Source organism: Cynara cardunculus (assembly GCF_001531365.2).
Source record: "Cynara cardunculus var. scolymus isolate 2C chromosome LG 6, CcrdV1, whole genome shotgun sequence".
Classification (NCBI taxonomy): Eukaryota; Viridiplantae; Streptophyta; class Magnoliopsida; order Asterales; family Asteraceae; genus Cynara; species Cynara cardunculus.
Window position 1 is genome coordinate 13,131,056 of NC_037533.1, and position 21,633 is coordinate 13,152,688.

At 35.0% G+C, this 21,633-nt stretch overlaps 2 protein-coding genes across 8 annotated transcripts; one reads left to right on the forward strand and one right to left on the reverse strand.

Moving 5' to 3' along the window:
* Positions 1-2,058: 2,058 nt before the first annotated feature.
* LOC112514332 (glucose-1-phosphate adenylyltransferase large subunit, chloroplastic/amyloplastic-like) lies at positions 2,059-7,984 on the forward strand. Its single transcript, XM_025120748.1, has 13 exons — positions 2,059-2,244; positions 2,324-2,446; positions 3,174-3,347; positions 3,700-3,792; positions 3,879-3,962; positions 4,123-4,178; positions 4,299-4,392; positions 4,735-4,920; positions 5,120-5,200; positions 5,294-5,380; positions 5,461-5,565; positions 5,651-5,757; positions 7,822-7,984. The coding sequence occupies exons 1-13, from the start codon at positions 2,059-2,061 to the stop codon at positions 7,982-7,984; spliced, it is 1,539 nt and encodes a 512-aa protein (XP_024976516.1).
* A 5,465-nt stretch (positions 7,985-13,449) lies between these two features.
* Positions 13,450-20,244, reverse strand: LOC112514988 (auxilin-like protein 1). 7 transcript variants are annotated; one of them, XM_025121650.1, is made up of 9 exons: positions 19,789-19,876; positions 19,555-19,670; positions 19,346-19,469; positions 15,275-18,248; positions 14,775-14,873; positions 14,627-14,692; positions 14,448-14,537; positions 13,992-14,168; positions 13,450-13,563 (listed from the first exon to the last, which is right to left on the reverse strand). In XM_025121650.1, exons 4-9 carry the CDS (start codon positions 18,167-18,169, stop codon positions 13,528-13,530), a joined length of 3,363 nt encoding a protein of 1,120 aa, XP_024977418.1. In that variant the 5' UTR covers positions 18,170-18,248; positions 19,346-19,469; positions 19,555-19,670; positions 19,789-19,876; the 3' UTR covers positions 13,450-13,527. The 7 variants fall into 7 exon arrangements, with proteins under 7 accessions (XP_024977418.1, XP_024977419.1, XP_024977420.1 ...); XM_025121651.1 differs by lacking the exon at positions 19,555-19,670 and having other exon boundaries at positions 19,789-19,875; XM_025121652.1 differs by lacking the exons at positions 19,346-19,469; positions 19,555-19,670 and having other exon boundaries at positions 15,275-17,738; positions 19,789-20,244.
* Positions 20,245-21,633: the final 1,389 nt, after the last annotated feature.

Below are 21,633 nucleotides of genomic sequence, written 5' to 3' on the forward strand. Positions count from 1 at the left end.
GTTATGATCTTTTTTCAAATCAGTGAAAATTCACATCAAACTTGGATTTGAATGTCTGGCTTGTAACCAAAATGTACAAGTCTTTGCAACAACAAACCTATGTATATTTAAGCGGGCTCCTGTGTATCTGCTCAACTTATTTTCACAAGTAGGATTTTTTGTTGAAGGTTGAAAGATACATCTGCTAAACTTTGAGGGGTGCTTCGTGACATTAGAAAATATAAGAAACATCAACTAAAAAACCAAAAAATTATCTCAAAGTTAACCAAAAAAAAAAGTCTCTTGAAATCAATCAAAAAACCAAAAAAATTCCTCGAAATCGATCAAAAAAACTTAAAAATCTCTCGAAATTGTTAAAAGGGTTAACGACTCTTCGAGATAAAAGAAAATTTTATTTAACGTATTATAAAATATAACATTTTTATATAATATTTATAGATTGAAAAGATATTGATATCAACGATTGGAGTAAATTCTAAGTTTCCATATTAAGAAAATGTGAATGGATCCTTTCTCCTCTGACCTTCCCGCTATTGGCATTGAACCCTACGTCCCCCCATGTGTCCCTTTTTAAATTACCGAATTGTCCCTTGAGTTTTTAACTTCACATCGAAATGTTGAATTATGTTTCTTAGGTTATATTTGGTAAATTAGGGGTCGTTATCTAAATACCTATTTAGTAAGTATTTATCAGTAAAATTTAATACTATCATTTATATATTGTGTAAGATTTTAGTTTATCAAAACGGTATCGTATGCAACAATTTACCCGATAAGCGTTAACTATGGTAAGATTCGTCATCTTCACTTACCGCCTAAGACTCTCGGTCCTTACATTCGCTCATATCATGTAAGATTCTTGGTTTGTGTCATATTCATCCGGTAAGGTAATGTGACTTGGCGAGTGTATATTCGAGTAAGTGTTTGGTAAACGGCTCCTTAGTTGATACTAAATTAGATGTATTGTAAAAACTTTTTATAACCTAGATGACAATATAAAATAAATAAAAGTACATATTAAGAAATTAATTAAAATATATATATATATATATATATATATATATAACATAATTGGAAAAAAGTGATAAACCCTTAAAACTTATTGAAATACTACTTGAAGCAGGTTTTCTAAAAATTAGCGTATGGTCAACTAACCGATATTTTCTAAAAGCTAACTAATACAAAACTACATATACACAAATGAAAGCTCGATTAAACTTTACGAGCAGAGACGAGTCATTCGAGCATACACTTTTTCAAGGCAAACATATTGATATGTTCACAAATTATAAAAATCACCGAGTTAATCGATCTAGAATTCGAGCTCATAAACGAGCATCAAACTTGAGCTCAAACATTAAAAAAAATTCAAGCTCGAGTATGATACTTTTTTTTTAACCAAGCTCGAATAACCTGCTACACAACTCGACTATGCTCGTTTACACCCCTATTTATACATATTGAGTCACCATAAATGCAAGTTAAAAAGAGGGACTGAATGCGTACAGATACATAGTGAAAGGACCATACTTGTAATTCAGTTGACATGAATCACGGATTCACACACGTGTAGCCTTTTCACGAGAGAGGGTTTTTCGTTCTCACTCTTACTCCTTCAAACCTCCACATTTTCACATTCATTCTCCGCTGTGTTTAATCAGATCCAACCCTTTTTTAATTGCATTAACAACTCTCTGAAAATCAAATCTTTCTCAAGATTCTCTTCTTTAAGCCTCATAAACCTCGTAAAATTAGAGGTTTTGTCTCTGCTGATTTTCTTACAAAATGATCCCATTGTTTCTCAAGAACACGTTTTCCAATCTGGGGTTTCCTTCCATGTATTAGTTTACAATATATAGATATATATATAGATACAGAAATACATACATACATATATATATATATATATATATATGTATTGATTACTGTTGGGTCAAAATGGCATTTGCTTACTGAATTGGGATCTTCAAACAGAAAGTAGCTTTACGTGTAGTGTGAAATCAACTCTTTCTCCGTCTGCAAAAAATCGAAAATCTTGGAATTTTGCCCTTTTGAAATATGGATTCTTGTTGTGCTACTTTGAACCCTAATGTGCATGTTCGAAAAGGTGTGGATTGTATCGAAAATGGGTTCTGGGGAAGGAAGATCGATCGTGTTGGATCACATAGAACTACTCAAAGCAGAAAGATGAAGAAAGTTGGAGTTGTTCATTCTGTTCTTAAATCGCCCATTGATGAGATGTTGGTAAGCATATATATGAATTTGATCGAATTTAAGCATTCGTGATTCAGTTTTTGTGTTAAAAAGTTGTATGTTTTTGCAGACATTTGAGACACCATTCTTTGATGAACGAACAGTAGACCCTAAAACAGTAGCTTCGATTATCTTGGGTGGAGGTGCAGGAACTCGACTGTTTCCTCTTACTAGAAAAAGAGCTAAACCAGCTGTAAGTGAAATCCCTTCTAAATTTAGATGATAATGAGTCGTTAAGGAGCAGGTTCATAATTATGTGTATCATGAATATTTAATCACCTCAGTCTAAAAAAAAAAGGGATATAAAATATTTAGAACCTCATATGACGGGTTTGATATCCAGGTTAATAAAAAATCAAGGGTATTTTCGATATTCTAAAATACGGAACCACCTATTTTGTAATATGTGATAAATATTCCATCACTATGAATACTTATAAAAATAATTGTTTTCGGGTATAAAATATTTAGAACCACTTATTTTGTGAATATCAATGACGATATTCATCATGAATTTTTTAATCACGTTATTAATCGTAAACGTTCACAAAAATGATGGTTCATGGGTTCCTAAAATATTTAAGAGCCATGAACCACCTAGTTTATGAATATCTATCACGACATTCATTATGAAAATTTTATCACGTTATTTCATCGTGAATACTCACAAAAGGGTGGTTCTTAGTTCCTAAAATATTTTGGAATCACTTATTTTATGAATATTTGTCACGACATTCATTATGAATATTTTATCAGGATATTCATCATAAATACTCAAAAAATGGATGATTTCTGGTTTCTAAAATATTTAAGGTTCCTAAATAGATCTCCCTCTCTTCATTAAAGCTAATAAATCCATCATAGATTATGGTTTTAACAAGTTTTCCAGTGATTGAAAATAGTGGAATAATATTATGCAGGTTCCGATCGGCGGAGGTTACAGACTTATTGATGTACCGATGAGTAATTGCATCAACAGCGGCGTAAGAAAGATCTTCATCTTGACGCAATTTAATTCCTTTTCGCTCAATCGTCACTTGGCTCGAACGTATAACTTTGGAAATGGCATGAGTTTTGGGAATGGATTTGTGGAGGTATAACATACTTTCTATGTCTTTATAAAGTGTCGAGTTACGTAGGACACTTTTCAAAAGTGTCATATAAAAACGATTTACTTTTTATATCTTATTTGGTTGCCCAACTTCGTAGATAGAACTTATTAGGTAGACTTATTTCATCCTAACAAATTTGACATGTCCTTTTAGTTCGTTTTACATTGTCATCTAGCTTGTCAGTTGGTTTTTATCAAACATCAATTTATTAGCCAAACATCTGGCTTTTCAGCTGTCAACTAGCTTATCTGCTAATTTGCCAAACATGACTTAAACCAATTTGTTTTCGTGATTCAACCGGTGATGGTCTTAGCTGAAATCGTGTGGGGTTCAGGTTCTAGCTGCCACTCAAACACCAGGAGTAGCAGGAAAGAAATGGTTTCAAGGAACCGCAGATGCCGTACGCCAATTTATATGGGTGTTCGAGGTGATCGCTTATTTTCTCGACCGTTTTCATGATACGTTTATGGTAATCCGCTACGTTTAATCGGGTTCCATATGGTTTTATCGTAGGATGCTAAGACCAAGAATGTTGAGAACATATTAATACTATCTGGCGACCATCTTTATCGAATGGACTATATGGACTTTGTTCAGGTGCTTCATGTCGACATAAATTTTACATATCACGGTTCTATACTCGAATGTTTTTTTTTCTTTTATACAAGCCAGGGGTCTTTCTAGGAAACAACCGCTCTGTCTCGTGGGACCTCCCGACCCCACCTTCGGATACTGATTTTGAAAATGGTATGTGCAGAAACATGTTGACACGAATGCCGATATAACGGTTTCTTGCATTCCGATGGATAATAGGTATGTGGTAAATAATTTATTCGGCGTTTTATTTTGATTCGTTTTCTGATTCTAAGGTACGAAGTTGGGTAGCGTTTTTTAGTTGTCGTTAGAGCTGATTTCTCTCGTTTTGCTTTGTAGCCGAGCATCTGACTACGGACTAATGAAAATTGACGAGACCGGACGGATAGTCCATTTTGCTGAGAAACCAAAGGGCGACTTGCTAAAATCGATGGTGTGTACTTTTACAATTGATCTCGAAAGTTATTAAGTATTCGCGAATAAAAGATCCCGATTCGAAACTTCAATAACAATAAGCTATCCGAGGTAGCTTAGCTTTTCAAAAAACTAGCTTATAAGCCGGAGGTTTTTCCAATAAGCAAGCATGGCCTTGGAAAGCACTCCTTTGGAGCAACAGATCGATAACGGTATCTTGTATTCGAAAACAATATAAACTTTGACTTGTCATGGTCAAATAAACTATATCTCGGTGTTGAAATTCGTATAACTTCTTTTGGATTTTTTTGGGTTACTGTTTTGTCTGATATATCTGCTGCTATGTGTCGTTTTTTTTCAGCAAGTCGACACCCGTGTTCTTGGGTTATCCGATGACGAGGCCTTGAGAAACCCGTACATTGCATCCATGGGCGTTTACGTATTCCGAACCGACGTCCTGCTAAAACTTTTGAGGTGGAAGTACCCTTCGTGCAACGACTTTGGCTCCGAAATCATTCCTTCTGCAGTTGCGGAACACAATGTCCAAGTGAGACTTACCTTCCATTTTAACCTTCGGTTATTACCTTATTTCAGTTTATCAGCCATCCGTCAGCTGACAACTAACTTTTCAGCTATCAGTTAATTTATCAGCAACCAGCTAGTTTTGCCATACATAACCAATATTACTAAAATTTGTACTTCAAATCTTGAACCCTCGAGTTATGTATCGTTGTTTTTATTTTTAGGCGTATCTATTCAACGATTATTGGGAGGATATCGGTACCATAAGGTCTTTCTTCGATGCCAACCTAGCCCTTACTGAACAGGTCAGTTGAACCAAATTTGACCGACCATCTTTTCACGCAGCACCGGTGGTGTTAAATGATTAGCTAACGATGTGTCGGTTTTCTCATGGGCAGCCTCCGAAGTTTGATTTCAACGATCCAAAGACTCCGTTCTTCACGTCACCAAGATTCTTGCCACCTACCAAAGTCGAAAGATGCAGGGTATGCTGCTGTTAAGCTTTATCTGTTTCGGGTTCGAATTATTCGTCCGTTTCTCATTTCAAATCGTGTTTGGTTTCCAGATCGTCGATGCAATCATCTCCCACGGTTGCTTTTTGCGAGATTGTAGCGTCCAACACTCGGTTGTCGGTATTCGATCCCGTCTCGACCAAGGCGTCCAGATTAAGGTGACATTAACATGACCGAAAGTACCAGAGGATCGAACCGTTTCGTTTCCACGTTGTTAAATGACCTATTTGCCCTTTTGGTTAGGATACCATGATGATGGGTGCAGACTACTACCAAACGGATTCGGAAGTCGCCGCTTTGATAGCAAATGGAAGAGTTCCGATCGGTGTTGGAGAAAACACCAAAATCATGTACGCATTCCTTTCCTCTACCATAATTAACGATAAACGTACTTATAATCATCTTTCTTGGTAAAGTATCTATTCTATATTATAAAGCATTCGGTTAAAAGTAATAAAAACTTTTAATTCCATGAAATGAAGAGTAAATAACGATTTCCGTCCTTATGGTTTGTTAAAAATTGTGATTTTCGTCTACGTGGTTTGCAATTTATTGCAATTTTCGTTCCTGGCCTAATTCGTACTTTCAAGTATAATGGACCAAAACAGTAAATAATTGTAAATCACAAGAATGGAAACAATGATAAATTGTAAGTTATAAGGGTGAAAGTAGCAATGATTATAAATCATAGGGACGAAAATTGCAATTTGTAAGCCACAATGACGAAAATCGCAGCTTTGACAAACCATAGGGATGAAAAACGTAATTTACTCTAAAATAAATAACTAATAAACCATAGGTTCAATTGAGAAGTGGCAAGTATTTGAGATTTGCAGTATTAACTGTGAAACATCGGATAGGCGGTAAAACAAGTGCATATGTGAACCCGTATGATTTACATTTGAACTATATGTTCACATGTGAACACGTGTAATTCACATATGAACAATTTAACTGATTCACATATGAACTCATATGTTTCACATATGAACTAATTAATTGATTTACATATGAACTATCGGCTCATATTTGCATTTATGGGTTCACATAGGGTGCATTTGGTACACTGGACATGACATAACAAATTAGAACAGAGATCCTTGTTTCATGTTTGACATGATTTTTATATGGAATAAACAGGAATATAGTGAAACAAAGTGGAACAAACCTGTACCACCCCTACCATGGAACAGGGTGGAACAAGGTGGAATGAACTTATGTTTTACAAATATAATATCAAAATAAAACTTAATTCTCTTCAAAAACATCAAATATGTATTTTTTTTTATTTAAATTTTACTTATTGTATTTTATGTTTTTTAACTTTCATTTTAATGTTCTGAAATTATTATTTTTATACGGTTTCTATATTTTTTTAATTTATGTAATTTATTATATATTAATAATAAAAATTATTGTAGAAAAAAATAAAAATTTGAATCTGTATAAACTTTTTTATTTTGGTGTCATTTTAATTGTTTTGAAAAAAAAAACTTTCTAATGGTATATGTTGTTATAAAAAATAATCATTTTATAATAATTTAATAAATTACGTAAATTAATCAAAATATATAAACAGCTCATTATGGGTAAATTGGTCATTTTACTTTTTTTTGTTCATTTCAATTCTGTCTTACCAATCTGAACAGTTATTCTGTCTAGTTGTTTTGTCTTGTGCTATTTTGATATGTCATATCCAATCTTGTCTGGACACCAAACGCACCCGTATGCACTTGTTTACCGCATATTTGTTAAAGTTACGAAACCACCTCTCTATTTTCCGCTTAACCAGTAAAAGCCGTAAATCTTGACCAGTCAAGGCCGTGATTTTTGACCAATTAAAGCCGCAATTCTTGACCAATCTTGACCATATGATGCGCCAGGATTCCTTAGTTCTCAAATACTTACCAATTCTCAAATGAACATCTCTCTACACGATAATCATTAACTACAATTACTGTAATAAAATACTTCATCATTATCTTTATCTAAAATAAATAAATCACTAAAACTAAAATAAAATACTTTTTTATTTGTAAAATGTAAATTTTTTTAAATTACAATAAAATTTTAAATTAAATAAATTATAAAAAAACGAGGGTTTTATTATATTTAATTTGACATCATATATCGATTTTAGTGGTTTTTTTAGCGAGTTTCAAATCAGCAATGCATTTTTAAAACGTAAATTTTGCTTTTCTTTTTTAATGAGAAATCGCATTAACTTCCATTACCAATTTACAATAAATATTGCATTTTGTTATATTGCACGGGTACACTACTAGTATAATATTTATATGTACTTGCTAACCCTTCTCACTTTTGATGAGGTTTGAACTCTTCACCTCCTTGAAAGTTGGGCTCTGCAGGTACCGCTTTGGTTTATAAATTATAGTTATCTTTTGTTGGTTTAGGAACTGCATAATTGATAAGAACGCAAAGATCGGAAAAAATGTAGTGATTGCGAACAAAGATGGCGTTGAAGAAGCAGACCGTTCGGATGACGGGTTCTACATCAGATCCGGGATAACCGTCATCCTCAAGAACGCAACCATTAAAGACGGGATCATCATATAAAAATGATAAAATGATTAGTACGTGTCTAACGGTTAGATCTCTCGATTACCATAAGTGCTTTGCAACATGAAACTAGTGGATTAATAAAAAAGCTTACGTTTAGCTTGTTTCGAGATGTAGAATACACGTAGTTTCTTAAAACATCTATAGTCGGGGTATCTTTGTAGGGTTCAGAGTCCACGTACGTAGGCGTAGGTTTTGTTATAGGATGGCATGCGGTATACTGATACTCATGCCGTTAATAAGTCTGTAGACACGTTCTTTCGCTAGTTAGAGCTTGTGTTCGGCCGTTTCTTTTATTTGTTGCGAGAAATAGAGAGCGAGACACATTCTTCATTCCTTTATAATGCTCCAATAGTTTTGTCCTCCGTTTTTCAAAATCATGTTTAACAACTGTAACTTAACTTATTTGTTGAGCTTATTTAAAAAGCCTGGGGATAAAAATACGAAATTCCGTAAGAATTTGTTCTCTCAAGTAATTTTTCGACCCAATTTGTTTAGTTGCACAAGTTTTGCTCGAGGATAATCTCAATTCACACTTATGATTTTGCTCGATGAATATACACTAATAATCCACGTGACACAAAAATCGTCATGTCAACTCTCTTAAACCAGGGGTGATGCCCTTAGGACCTCGCAAGGGTGCACAACTGTCTTGACCCCTTGTTATATGGCAACTTATAACGTTATGGGATTCTAACCAGCTTATACGGCTATGTACTCTGCACTTTTTAATTCGTATTATATCTTTATTCTCTTATGAATACAATTACACAAACGACGTAATGAACAATTGCTTGTGGGCATACATGGCAGATCTTTATAATATTTTTCTGATTTCATAAGTACATATGTGATTATATCTTCCAATTTTCAGATATCTTTATATACGGCTAAAATAAATTACGTTAAAATGAAACGTATTTTCGTTCAATCCATGTTTTGGATTACGTAGTTGGAAAATAAATCTATTTTAAGGAATGGGTTTTGAAAAACATGTCAACTAGGGATGTTCAAAAAACCGCTCAACCGTGAAAATCAATCCAATAATTGCGACATTTTTTCCATTTTTTGCAATTTGGTTTGAGAAATAGCTAAATCGTCTTTTAAACCTCGTATTTTGTGGTTTTACCGTTCGTATGACTAAATCAGATATTTTAGGTTGGGTTGTACTTTCACACAGTTTATTGTCAAGTTATACAGTATGCTAAGTTTGTATAAGGCCGTTTAGTCCGTGTAAATGATATTTCAAGCTACAAATTCAATAAATTAAGAAGTAGACGGTTTGTTAAGATGTATAAATTGATCAAGATATGTTTCGGTTTTAGATGTCAGAAATATCGCAAGTATTTCTAAGTATGTCGAACACTTAGAACGAGTAAGATGAGTCCCTTATGTCTAAATTGAGGTCAAGGTTGCTTAAATCACCCATGATCGGTATTTGTGCACAAGTATACGTGAAATGAGCGAGCTTATCATCAAGTCATATACATACGCATATAGATATAGATATTGTACGTATTGCCAACCCAAGCGTATCGACAAGCATTTACATTGACAAGCAAATTGTCGTGTTCTTACGAAATTTTGCGAAAAGGCAAATTCAATGTATGTGAATTGATGTCAAACTTATATTTAGCGATTATGATTGATTGGTACTAATTTTTCAACAATCTTGTACGAAAGAAATTATGCCCACCTATAGTTTCAAAGTCGTTTTTAATATTTTGATACGATTGTTAGTATTATCAAACTATCGATTAATCAACTTATTTGATTTGCATTTGTTCTTAATCAAACGGTAGGCAGTGGCGGGCCTACTAATTTAGGGCGGGGTGCACGGCCACCGCTCAATCGTTCCGTCATAATGGGACTTTTTTTTACAGACTGTAATAGTCCATTCGTTGAATTTTGAAAGGTGCTCTAATATTTTCTAAAACCAAACTTAAAACAAAAATTAATGTTTAGGGCGCTCCATTTTGTTCTTGAGGTCATGGGTTCGCTTCTTGTTCGCAACAAAATTTTAATTTTTCACGTTTTAAATTTCAGTTACTCAAAAAAGTACTGAACTCAAGACCTCAACCATAGAATAACAAAAATTTACCAATAAACTACTACTAATTTTGATTTATAATTATCCCCGTCTTTGTTTTATTTTCTGAATCTTTTTTTCTTTTAATTTATCTATTAATCTTAGAGTTGTATTTTGTCTTATTTTGACTACAACACATATTTATCTTAAATATATCTATATATTCTATAAAGCAGAATCATGATAGGCTGACGTGGCATCTCCTCGACACAAAGATCCTATTTTCTTCTTTTTTCCACATTTTGACTTTTTTTTTCCATGGTAAACTTGTAAATTAGTGTTCACATTTAACTCAAAACCCCTTCCCCTTCTCTTGGTACGTTTCAACTCTAATATTTAAATCCCTCAATCCCTGGTTTTTCTCTGAATCCCTTGACCTCTGGTTTTTTTTCATTTATGTGTTCTCCATCTCCATGTACGAGAAAATCAATCACATTTAATAGTTAATATTTGAAAATCTTGGTTTGATACTACTTGAAAATATGTCCAAGGATGGGAGGTGGTGGTTGACAAGTTCCTGGTGAAACTGTCAAATTGGAAGGTTAAAACCTTGTCTGTAGGTGGGCATCTTACCTTTTTCAAATCGGTGTTCAGGAGTTTCCCGATATATTATATGTGCTTGTTCAAGATGACATCTTCATTTGTCAAAATGTTGAAATCCATTCGAAATCGATTCTTTGTGGGAGGTGAGATGAATGATAATGAGATGGTTTGGGTTAAATGGTATAGAAGTATGGTTAGCGAAAAAGATGGGCTCTTGGTATAAGAAGTTTATTTGAATTTAATAGGTCCTTGCTTTTTAAGTTAGTGTGGAGATTTAGAGTTTCCAAGATGCACGGTGGGTTAAAGTGATTCAATCAATGCATGGTGCAAATGGCCGAATTGGATCGGTTTTGTCTTCTATGGGTTCGAACTCAACATGGTTGGTGATTTTGAAGGCTTTTGTCCATTTACGGGGTAAAAAAGTTGATATTCTGTTTTTTTTGTAAGAAAAAAGTAGGAGATGGGTCGGATACTTCCTTTTAGCATGATACTTGGTTGGGAAGTGGGTCTTTGAAAATGGAATACCTGATTTGGAGCTTGATAAAGAGGTTACGTTAAAGAGCGGGTAATGAACGAGGATTGGTTTGGTTATTTTAAGGGGGAGCAGAATTGGCGCAATTTCCTGTCTTGAGGGATATATTGCAGTCGATTGTGGTTTATAATAAAAAAAGGCTAGTGGTGTGGTCTCTGGATGGATCAGGTTCTTTTACTGTTGCTTCAACTAAGAATTACATTGATTCCAGATTGTTGGTTGTGGACTCGATTGGTACTAGATGGAACCGGTTAGTTCTTATTAAAGTCGATGTTTTTGTTTGACGTTTGTGTTTGAATAGGATAGTCACTTGGGATGATTTGGATAGGAGAGAGATTGATGTTGGTTCATTGCTTTGTCCTCTATGTGATATGGGTTTGGAGTCAGGGGATCATTTACTTCTTAGCAACAGAGGATTTGAAGACAGATTGGTAGATGGTAGCATTTGGATGTCCTGATGTTTAGTTCATATGCAGCTTGGATTACATGATTTTCTAATTTGCGGTTCAAGAGTGGGGAAAAACTGTGCTTTAAGACATATGATCATTCTGGAATGTGACCATTTTTTGGCGAGACTAAGCTAAAGAAGGCGTGGATATCTTTGACATGATTGTAACTCAGACGTATTTTTGGGTTTCTAAGAGGATTAGCAAGTTTAAGATTAATTTGGTGGCTTCATAACTCTCTCCTGGATATTTCCTATGTATAATTGTTTGTTCTAGTGTTTTGCTTGTTTTTTAATAAAATCTCGTTTCGGTTACTATTTCTCTGTATATAATGTCGTCAAACATGTTTACATAAAGTTGATAAAATTACATTTTGTTGTCGAGGTGGCCATTACGAAATCAACCAATTTTTTTCCCATAAAGGTGGAATTCAGCATAAAACCAAGTCGGACGCAAGTAGTAGTCTTGTAAGTTGCTTAAAAAGTTAAGGTCGATTCCAATTGTAAATATGTATTACCAAATCAACACAATTGATTTTTTTTCCTACTCAAACCATGTTGACTTTTCCCCGAGTTAAACCATGAATTTACAAACTTTGAAAGGCGTATCAATTAAAACCACTGGATAGGCTTCCTTTTGACCGTCTTTTTTAATCATTCTTCAACACAGTAACGTTGTTATTAATCGTCATAATTTTCTTGCAAATTTTGTGTCTGTGTATGTTGCTTCATACATGTCTTTAAAACATTTAACAAACATTATCTCATTCTCCTAACCATTTAAGGTTGTTTATCAAAATGTGTACGAATAAGCGATCACCAACAAAAGTCACCGTCCTCACTTATCTTATGGGTAACATTCTCAGCCATCAAAATTGATTCTTATAAGCATCTTTACTCGGTAAGCACTTACCGGGTAAGAGTTTCTTAAGGGCCGTTTGTCAAACGCTTACTGGCAAGAGTCACCACTTTAATTTACAGCCATCAAATTTGATTGATGGTAAGCGTTTATAACCCGGTAAGACTCAATCCTTCTTTTCCTTCTTATCGGGTAAAAGTCATCACACTCACTTACCAAGTGAGAGTCTCGATCCTTCTCTTCCCTCTTATCAGGTAAGATTTTTGCTCCTTGTTATGTTCACCCGGTAAGGTAATTGAACCAATAAGCATTTACCAAGGTAAATGTATCGGGTAAGATTTTTTGCCATTGTCATATTCACCAGGTAAGACAAATGACACTATATAAGCACTTACCCACTAAGCATCTGGTAAACCATCCTTAATTTCAAGTATTTTTATTGTGAGGATGGGGGATAATTAAACTTTTTTTCTTTCCTAAGAAACCATTTTAGGAAGATCAAATTTGAAGAAATTTACATATCTCCTGTTTTAGAGAATTTGTTAGAGATACTTTTAATACTAATCTAGCTTTAGTAAAACCAAAGCTAGATGGTTTGTCTGGTCAGCCCAACCAAACAAGTTTGATGGATTTGTTTTGAAATTTTGTCACAATGATTTTACCACTGACTGAACCGGACCGTGAACCCCCATAATAAACACAAATAACATCCGACTTCAATTAGGTATGGAAAAGACATTATATAACTCGAAAGAAGACTTTTATACCATCAATAGATTGTTCAGTGTCGAAATACGGTATAATAATTTCTCACGTACACGGTCATGTCTGGTACAAGTCGCGTAACACATGAGAAATCATATACCCTACTGCACTGAACTCTTTTCTTTTCTTTTTCGACTAAAAAAACTATAATTCTTCAATACTAAGCTACCACCAATCCCCCCACCACACCACCACCACCATCACCATCACCATCACCATCACCGCCACGGCCACCATCAGCACCACCACCTTCTTCCAACTTCCAATCAAGGTGATACAAAAACGCTTACCTGAAAGTATGAGGCTGCTATCTCTCCTCAGCGTTGAATCTATTCCAAGCCTCCTGTCGACATAATACAGAATAAATAAACTATGGAAAATGACATGCTCGAATAGTGCCTGCTACCGCTCTATCGTGCTGACATAGTGGAAATTCTTTTACGAATCTTAAAGTTCCATCTGGTTTAACTTGATGTGCACTCCTCTAAACTAACAAAAAGTGGTTGCAGCCTACTAGTAGTGTCGTTGCACGTGGCATTTCAGGTTGCAAGTTCGAACCCTTTTAGTTTATCTTCTAATTTTTTGGTAACAGCAGCAGAAAAGAAGAAAAATATCACTTACACTGTACTTTTATAATTGATTTTTGTTTTATTTGATGCTATGCTAATTATTTTTTGGCTCGCTTGGAATTTTTTCTGGATCCGCCTCTGTACACAACCAGCAAATTGTGAAGTGTTATGATGAGGGAAGAACAGAAGATGAATTGCATACCTTTAAAAGATCAAAGACCTTTTCGCATATATATTTGTGTTGAACGCTTGCCCCCCGTTGTTGCAGCTTGTCGGGATGAACACAAAGTGTAGCTTTCCTGTACGCTTTCTTTACAGCACTAGAGCTTACGATCTCTGTCAGTGAAACCGCTTGCCAACCGCTGTCAGGTCCGAGGATCTGCAAGTTCAACAATTTAGTTCAAAACCTCCGGCTAATATGTTCAACCCGGTTACACACATTCAGACGTTTATTAGCTTAGAAAAACAAATAATCTTGGTGATTATGCTTTCAGACTTCAGTACCACCTCTTATCAATAAGAAGCGAAATATGACTTCAGAGTTAACACCTCTTGAAAAATAAACAGCATTGCTGTGGGGAACTGTTTGTTAGATCTACAAATGAGATTATCATGCACAAGCATGAGTTTGTGGTTTAATTCAGTAGATTGTACATACATATTGTAGTGTTGAAAGCAATGCGCGCAAGTTCCCTTCTTTCCCGCTTGACCACCTTTTGATATTAGCATTAAGATTTTCTGCTAATCGCTGAAAAACAATTGGATACCAAAACGTAAGAGACAAAAATAATACATCAAAAACTGGTCCGTCATTTCTATTTGACTGACGATAATTACATTTCTTTCGGCTTGTTCCTTTTGAGCAAGTAGATCCCGCTTCTCTTTTTCTGCAAGCGCTGTAGCCTAATAGAAACCAGAAAATTAATATCTTTGGACATATTTATGATGAACCAGTGATTCAATTATGGACAAAAGCAACACATACCACCCTTTCCATGATCCTGTTGTGCTTTTCTAGTTTTGCTTTACTTCTCTGAGCGGATTCAGTACTTGTTTCATTGGAACTGTGTAAATCCTGCAAGGGCTTCTGTAGGTCAGTCTTCCGAATGCTACTGATATATATATATATATATATATATATATATATACAACCTTAAATGAATCAGAAAAACAAACACAATAGTTGTTTGTCCCACATCAGCTAAATTTGGACCCTCTCTCCCCCTCCCTTCTCTCCTCAAGAATTCTTTTGGAGAGTAATCTAATGGGGTTCCACATATTCTCACATAGTATTAGAGCCAAGGTCTACCACTATAAGGACCAACCCTCTAAGGCAATCTAACTTTATTTGGACCCTTTCTTCCAATATATGTTGGAACCCCCTTTTTCGCCTAAGGGCTCTTTTGAAGGGTAATCTGATGGGGTTCGTTCTCATAATAATATAGATACTAAAATAATAACCATAATAGCTAGAATGGATTGTACCCCTGCCTCAGAAACACTCTTCTGAGATATTGCCTTCTCTAAAGCTCGTTGGCGAGCTTCTGATGTGGCTCGCTCTACTGCAGCACGCTCTGCTCTAAGCTTGGACTGTGCGATTCTCTCGGAAGATGATTTGGTTACAACAGAAGCTTTTGCAGCCTTTTCTCGGGCATCAGCCATCATTCTTTGTCTAACTTCCTCGGTAGCTTTCTCAACAGCAGCACGTTCAGCTCTCTCACGGGTTTCAGCAAAGGCACGCTCACGAGCTTCACGGATTGCTCTGTCAACAGCCAACCTATTTTTCTCGCGCTCCCTTTCTCTGGCAGTCACTTCATCAATTTCGTGCCACTTTCTGCGGTGCTCTTTTCCTGCCACTTTCTTTGGCCCAGTTTCCCCAATTTTGTCTTCCTTTTCTTTGTATTGGCTTCTTGTTGTGGTCTCCTCGTTGACATCCATGGTTTTTTCTGTCTCATTTGAGACTCGAGGTTCTTCAGATGCTTTCATTTCATTTATACTTCCAACTTCAGGCATTTCCTTATGAGGCAGTCGGATATTACTTTCTTTTTCCTCCCTAGGAACAATTTTCTCCTCATCGATAGTATTCTTTTCTTTGTTAGATTCATCAGCCTCTTCCTCCACACCACGTACAGTACCTGAAGATGATTCAGATCGTACATCACTCTCTTCAGTTTCATTTTGACCAAGAGCAGTGTCAGCTGAATCAAGGTCTGCCAAATTGTCATATTTCACTTCACATTCATCTTCATTGTCGTCAGAGATAGTTTGATCACTGGAAGTCTTTTCAAAGAACTCTCCTTCCAATTCATCTGCTCCTTGTATTGCTTCTGTGTCTTCTATTTGGAACTCACAGGAAGCTCCTGTAACATGCACTGGGCTGCTTCCAACATCATCAACGTCTTGAGTTGTTTCCACGTTGTTGTCGTTCATATCAACTTTGCAAGACTCTAGTGTATCATCTACATTATCAGTTTCTACTGTAGGATTATCGTCACCTGATGAGTTCTCATCAAATTCATGATCACAGGCTTCATCCAAACTGTCCCTCTTTTTTTCACCTGTGTGATTATCTTCCTGTTTCATCTCACAATCGTCTTGCAGAGTCATTTCAATTTCTTCTATGCTAGTGACACAAGTTTGTGCACTATCCTTCATTTCCAGCTCACAAACATCATAAAACATCTCTCTGGTTTCTTCTTCCTTGTGGCTTTCAGTTTTGATGTCATCTTTGGATTCATTCTCACTTTCAAGACATTGAGAAGCCTCCTCAAGCCCCTTATCACTTGCTTCATTATTCTTCTTTCTATGCATCTCTTCATTTTCTACGTTCTCAACATGTTCTTGTTGAAGAACCTCTTGTTTCTCATTTTCCAATAACCCTAACACTTCATTCAATCTCTTCTCATCATCATTTTGATAAGACACTTGGGATTCTTTCTTCTCATCTTCCACCTTTTGAGCCACAGTTAAGTTGGCCAATCCCTTAGCTAATTCGTTGACATTACTTGGTCTTGCTTCATCCTTATTTTCCAGTGATTCTCTGGACTTGTCAGCTTCTACTATCTTAAGGAAACCTTGTGGTCTCTGTGCAGATGCTCCATCCTCCTGTCTAACCCCACATGTTTTGTGCATAAAGGAAGCTGATTTTAGTGTACCTTCCCCCCCTTCCAACCCTTGTGCTACGCTAAGAGCATCTTGTTTTCCAACTTCTTCTAGTTCATAAGCTCTTTCAACTGATTCTGGTTTTTTCACAACACCCTGGTGTTCCAAGACACCAGCGGTGGGTTTGGTTTTCTTGATTTCGCCTTCGTAATCATCTACAGATATGTTATTTGTTTGATCTGCATGCACAAAGCCCGAGGTGTCATTCCTGCTTTTTTCAGTATCGACTGCTTCGGAGGACACGGTCACATATCTGTCTTTTGCAGCTGAATCAAGAGGCTGGAATTCTGTTTCACCCATGAATTGTTTAGGGTTAGAAATAATCATATCATCTTTAAATTTGTTAGAAGACTGTACTGGTATTGAGCATGCTTTTGTTGATTCTGAAATTTTCCCATTCATTTCATCTATAACCTTCTTGGCAACAAAAAGTTTCTCCCCATCCATGAAATCTGGAAAAACTACGGTGCCACCATATTTACGATTCCTTCCCAAATCCGGAAAAGCCTGTGATGAAGCAGAAACTCTTTCAAATACCCCTGTCACTTCAACTTTGCATTTCTGTTCTTCATCTGCAGTTACATCCTCCATTCCACCATCAACTTTCAAGCTCTCTGTAGCACTTTTACTTGAAAAGCTCCGAAGACCTTTCTTCTTTCTGCCAACTGATTCTTTTGCAATCCGTATACTTTCTTGAGCCTTCTCTATGGCTTTTCTTAGAGCAGCTGCAGAAGCAGCAGCAGCTGAATTGATATCAAGTTCCTCATGAACATAAGTAGGTGAAAATCTGGCATCAGCACTTTCAGTAGCATTAGTTTTACATGACTCAGAATTTATAGCAGTTGGTATCTTAGAATAAGTTTTGTGATTATCTACTTTGGTCAACGAAGCTGAAGGAGGCAATACTGTGGAGGGTTGCGATCTGAGACCTATCTCAAATGTTTTCAAAAGTTTGTCTTCAGAAAAGGATTCACCAGGATGAGGTTTACTTTTTCTTCTGACAGCATTTTCTGAAGGTTGTTTCTTGGCAAAACCCTCTTTACTGGAATCTACACTAACATCAACTGCTGAGGATTTGTGCTTCTCGGCTTCCATCTTCGGTGGAAGAGATGTTTCATCAATAAAACAAGTAAATCCAGGTACAGCATGTAATTGTGTGACATGTCTTGTCCCATCTAACCCATCTTTACTCTTTGGGCTGATCTTGTGATATGACATGTTAAACTGCTTCAAGGCATTGGAAGATTGATGACACAAATCATCAGAATCTTGAGAAGTTGATCTTATTGATGAGGGACTAAAAAACATTAATGGAGGAAAAGGTTACAACCTGATATCAATATATGTCACTTTGAATTAAAGAATATTTGGCAGGTATAAAACTGATTACTAAAAAGGGAACTGTTATAAGAATAGGAGACGAGAATATATCATACAAGGAAAAATGCAAAAGATAATGAAACTTCCTAAATTAAGAAGCATGCTCTCTGGTGAGGATATAAGCCTGTGATTTATGGTAAAGGTACTTTCTTGCAATAACACCAAAACTGACATTATTAGGCTTTTAGCACACCAGAATATGCGACAGAGTCAGAAGTCGAGTAAACTACAAACAGAGATTTCCAATTTAGGATAAGCTTCCAATTTTAACATCCTACGATTCTGCTAGTATAGAAACTAAGAAGTTCCCAGCATCTTAGAGAAGTAGGTAAACATCGAAGCTAGAACAGTCAAACAGGAATGGAATTGCACAAAAGTTCAAGCATGGTTGATAAAGACTACATTAAGTCCCGATGTATCTAGAATGACCCATTCATAATGCAAGATTCTAGACTCTATGATAATGTAAAAATTCGAAATATGACACTTGTCATTTTGAGCATCTGAAAAGATTGTTCTTTCCCAAAAGGGTCAGCAGACTTGAATAACCCAAATATACACAACAAAATTACGGCTTCTGAACAAATCAATATCATGATAAAATTGTGAAGGTGGAATTTTTTACCATCGAACAAGCTCAAACTTCGAGTTCTACGCTCATTAAAGACTATGGCCTTCCACTACATAATCATTCTTAACATTATTCCTCTCAGCCTCTAAACAAATTCATCATAATAAACAACCTGTATAATACCCTAATTTGATATCATTGCGAATGCGCATGAGGACCAATGGTACACCAAAAGCACCAACCTATTTGAAATGATCTTGTAAGTAAATACTCAGAGAAAGGCTGGTGTGTGTGTTATCCTTTAAGAAAAACAAAAAGAAGAAAGAAGGATTGATCAAGAAGTAGGCCTTCATGAGCAAGTTATATGCAAGTAGCATGAATGCGTGATTAAAGCAAATATATAAAATCTCGGGATCTTCTGCCCAAAATTTTGAAACTCTTACCAATCTTCTGTTACATCCCCAGGCCCCAATATGTTTGAGATCAAATTCTTATTGTTGTACGGATTCTATAGCATAGCTAAATGAGATTTAACGAAAATCGTGTCTAGCCCAATAGAGTTCATCTCTGCAACAACAAAAAAATACAGAGAAAGAAGGGGAGATAAAAATCTGAATCTAAGAAACGACAGAAGCCCCAAGCATTTACTTACGGTTCGGTATATTCTAATCTTATAATTTTCGGCTAAGCTATCATAAGAGCCAAAACGTCCCATCGTCGCATAAACTACAATTTTTGACATATGGAGCACTATCGCCATTTCCAAAACTGCCGTTCACTTATAGAAAATAACAGCAACAATAAGATCAGGAAGCCTCTGTTTCAATCAAACAACAAGAACGACAACTTTATCAAAACGCGTTTCAAGAAAAACATAAAAACTCACCTAGCTTTGTCGCGAGCAAACAATTCTTCGTAAGAAACAGCGACATCTTCATCACGAAATCCACCGAAAATCTTAGAGTAATCCGGCTTCGAACTCCGAGTGTTTAAACTCGTGGCATCAGCCGTTACTCCTAAGTTTGAAAGATCAAGCACCGGAATTGAAGAAGCAACTTGAGAGGTAGCAAAAATTTCACGGTAGTCTTGAACGTCAATACCTGGAGTTCCAGCATAGTTGTGACGGTGGCCGGAAAAAACGCCATGGTAGGCGTTTTTCGGTGAGAAGGAAGTAGCATTGGATAGTTTTCTGGAGTGAAAAGGACGTGAGAGAGACTCCATTGAAGAGGATTGAAGGTCTAGGGTTTATGAATGTTTTAATGAATGTTTTTTGTATGATTGTTTTATTTTGGAATTTGTGAAAGGTGCAGAGGAAATGCTGCAGAGACGGGACAAATCGAATGGAGGAGGAAGACTACAGGGGTATAACTGGAATTTTACACATTCCATCCCAGTTGTCTTCAAATATGTACATTTAAATTTATTTCTTTTATTTTTTTTTTAATTTTATCATCATGACTTAAAAGAATCCAATAATTGATTGTTTATTTAATTAATTAATTAATTTAATATTTTATATTATTTGGAACGGGCTAAAAAAAATTAAAGCTTAAGAAAGATTTATATATAAATTATTGAAAAAATATCTATACTATATTATAAATCATTTGATAAAAACTCTTAAAAATCATTTTTTATGCATGAACTACTATTTATTTATGCATATTACTTAAAAAATTCAATATTACAAGTAAATTATGCGTAAGTATAACTTAATAAAATTTCATGTTTGAATTCGTGTAACTAACTGTAGATAAACATAATTAAATAAACGATAATTATCTCATTTTAAATATAAAAAATCTAAAATATAATTAAGATAGCTATTGAGTTCTAACAAAATACTTAATTATTATCTTTATAAAAAAATATTATTAAACAAAAAAAATGAATTAATACAAAAAAATGAGAAATTTTAAATAATTAGTTTGGTACTAATATCAATATATTTTTCTAATTTTTTATGATAAATTTTCATATTTATATTTTATTCAAAAATAAAAACATTATCGTTTTATCAAAACCACAAAAAAATTGTATTATAACATCAATTGAGACAAAAAAAGAAACATTAAAATCAAGATGTATCTTGTTGCATTGTGCGAGTACCCTTCTAGTATTTAAAAATGTATATGTGAATTCATATGAACAATTTGTAACGTTAGTTTTCATATGAATTTTTTTCTAACATTTATTTCTTACATATTCACGATATTTATACTTCTTATTTTCACTTTCCATTATGCTCATAATCAGTTTTTATGTAACTTGTTTAAATTTGATTATCTCAGTTTCAAATCAACATGATCAGAATCAATTTAAATGTATGTTCGAAACCTCATAATATGATATTATGTGTGAGAAAGAGAGTTAAAGTGAGAAATGTAAGAATTGATCTACATCTTTGGATGCATATTAGGATGAGATGCACCGAGATGAAATGCACCAAGTTAATCCCCATATCAAGCAGGATTCATAGATGAATTTGAGATTAAAGGTGATCAAATGTCCATATCCCTTCTTACTTCTTATAATTAACTCTTTTTTTCACACGATCTTTCGTCTGCATAATAATTACATTATTTTATCAATAACTAAGAAAATGTAAATATTCATACACAACAAAGAGCATTGTTGAAGTTACTATATTTAAAAACACTCCCTCACTACCTTTTATGCAAATTACTCCTTACATTAATTTTAATATGGGGAGCATGAAGTATGATTGGAT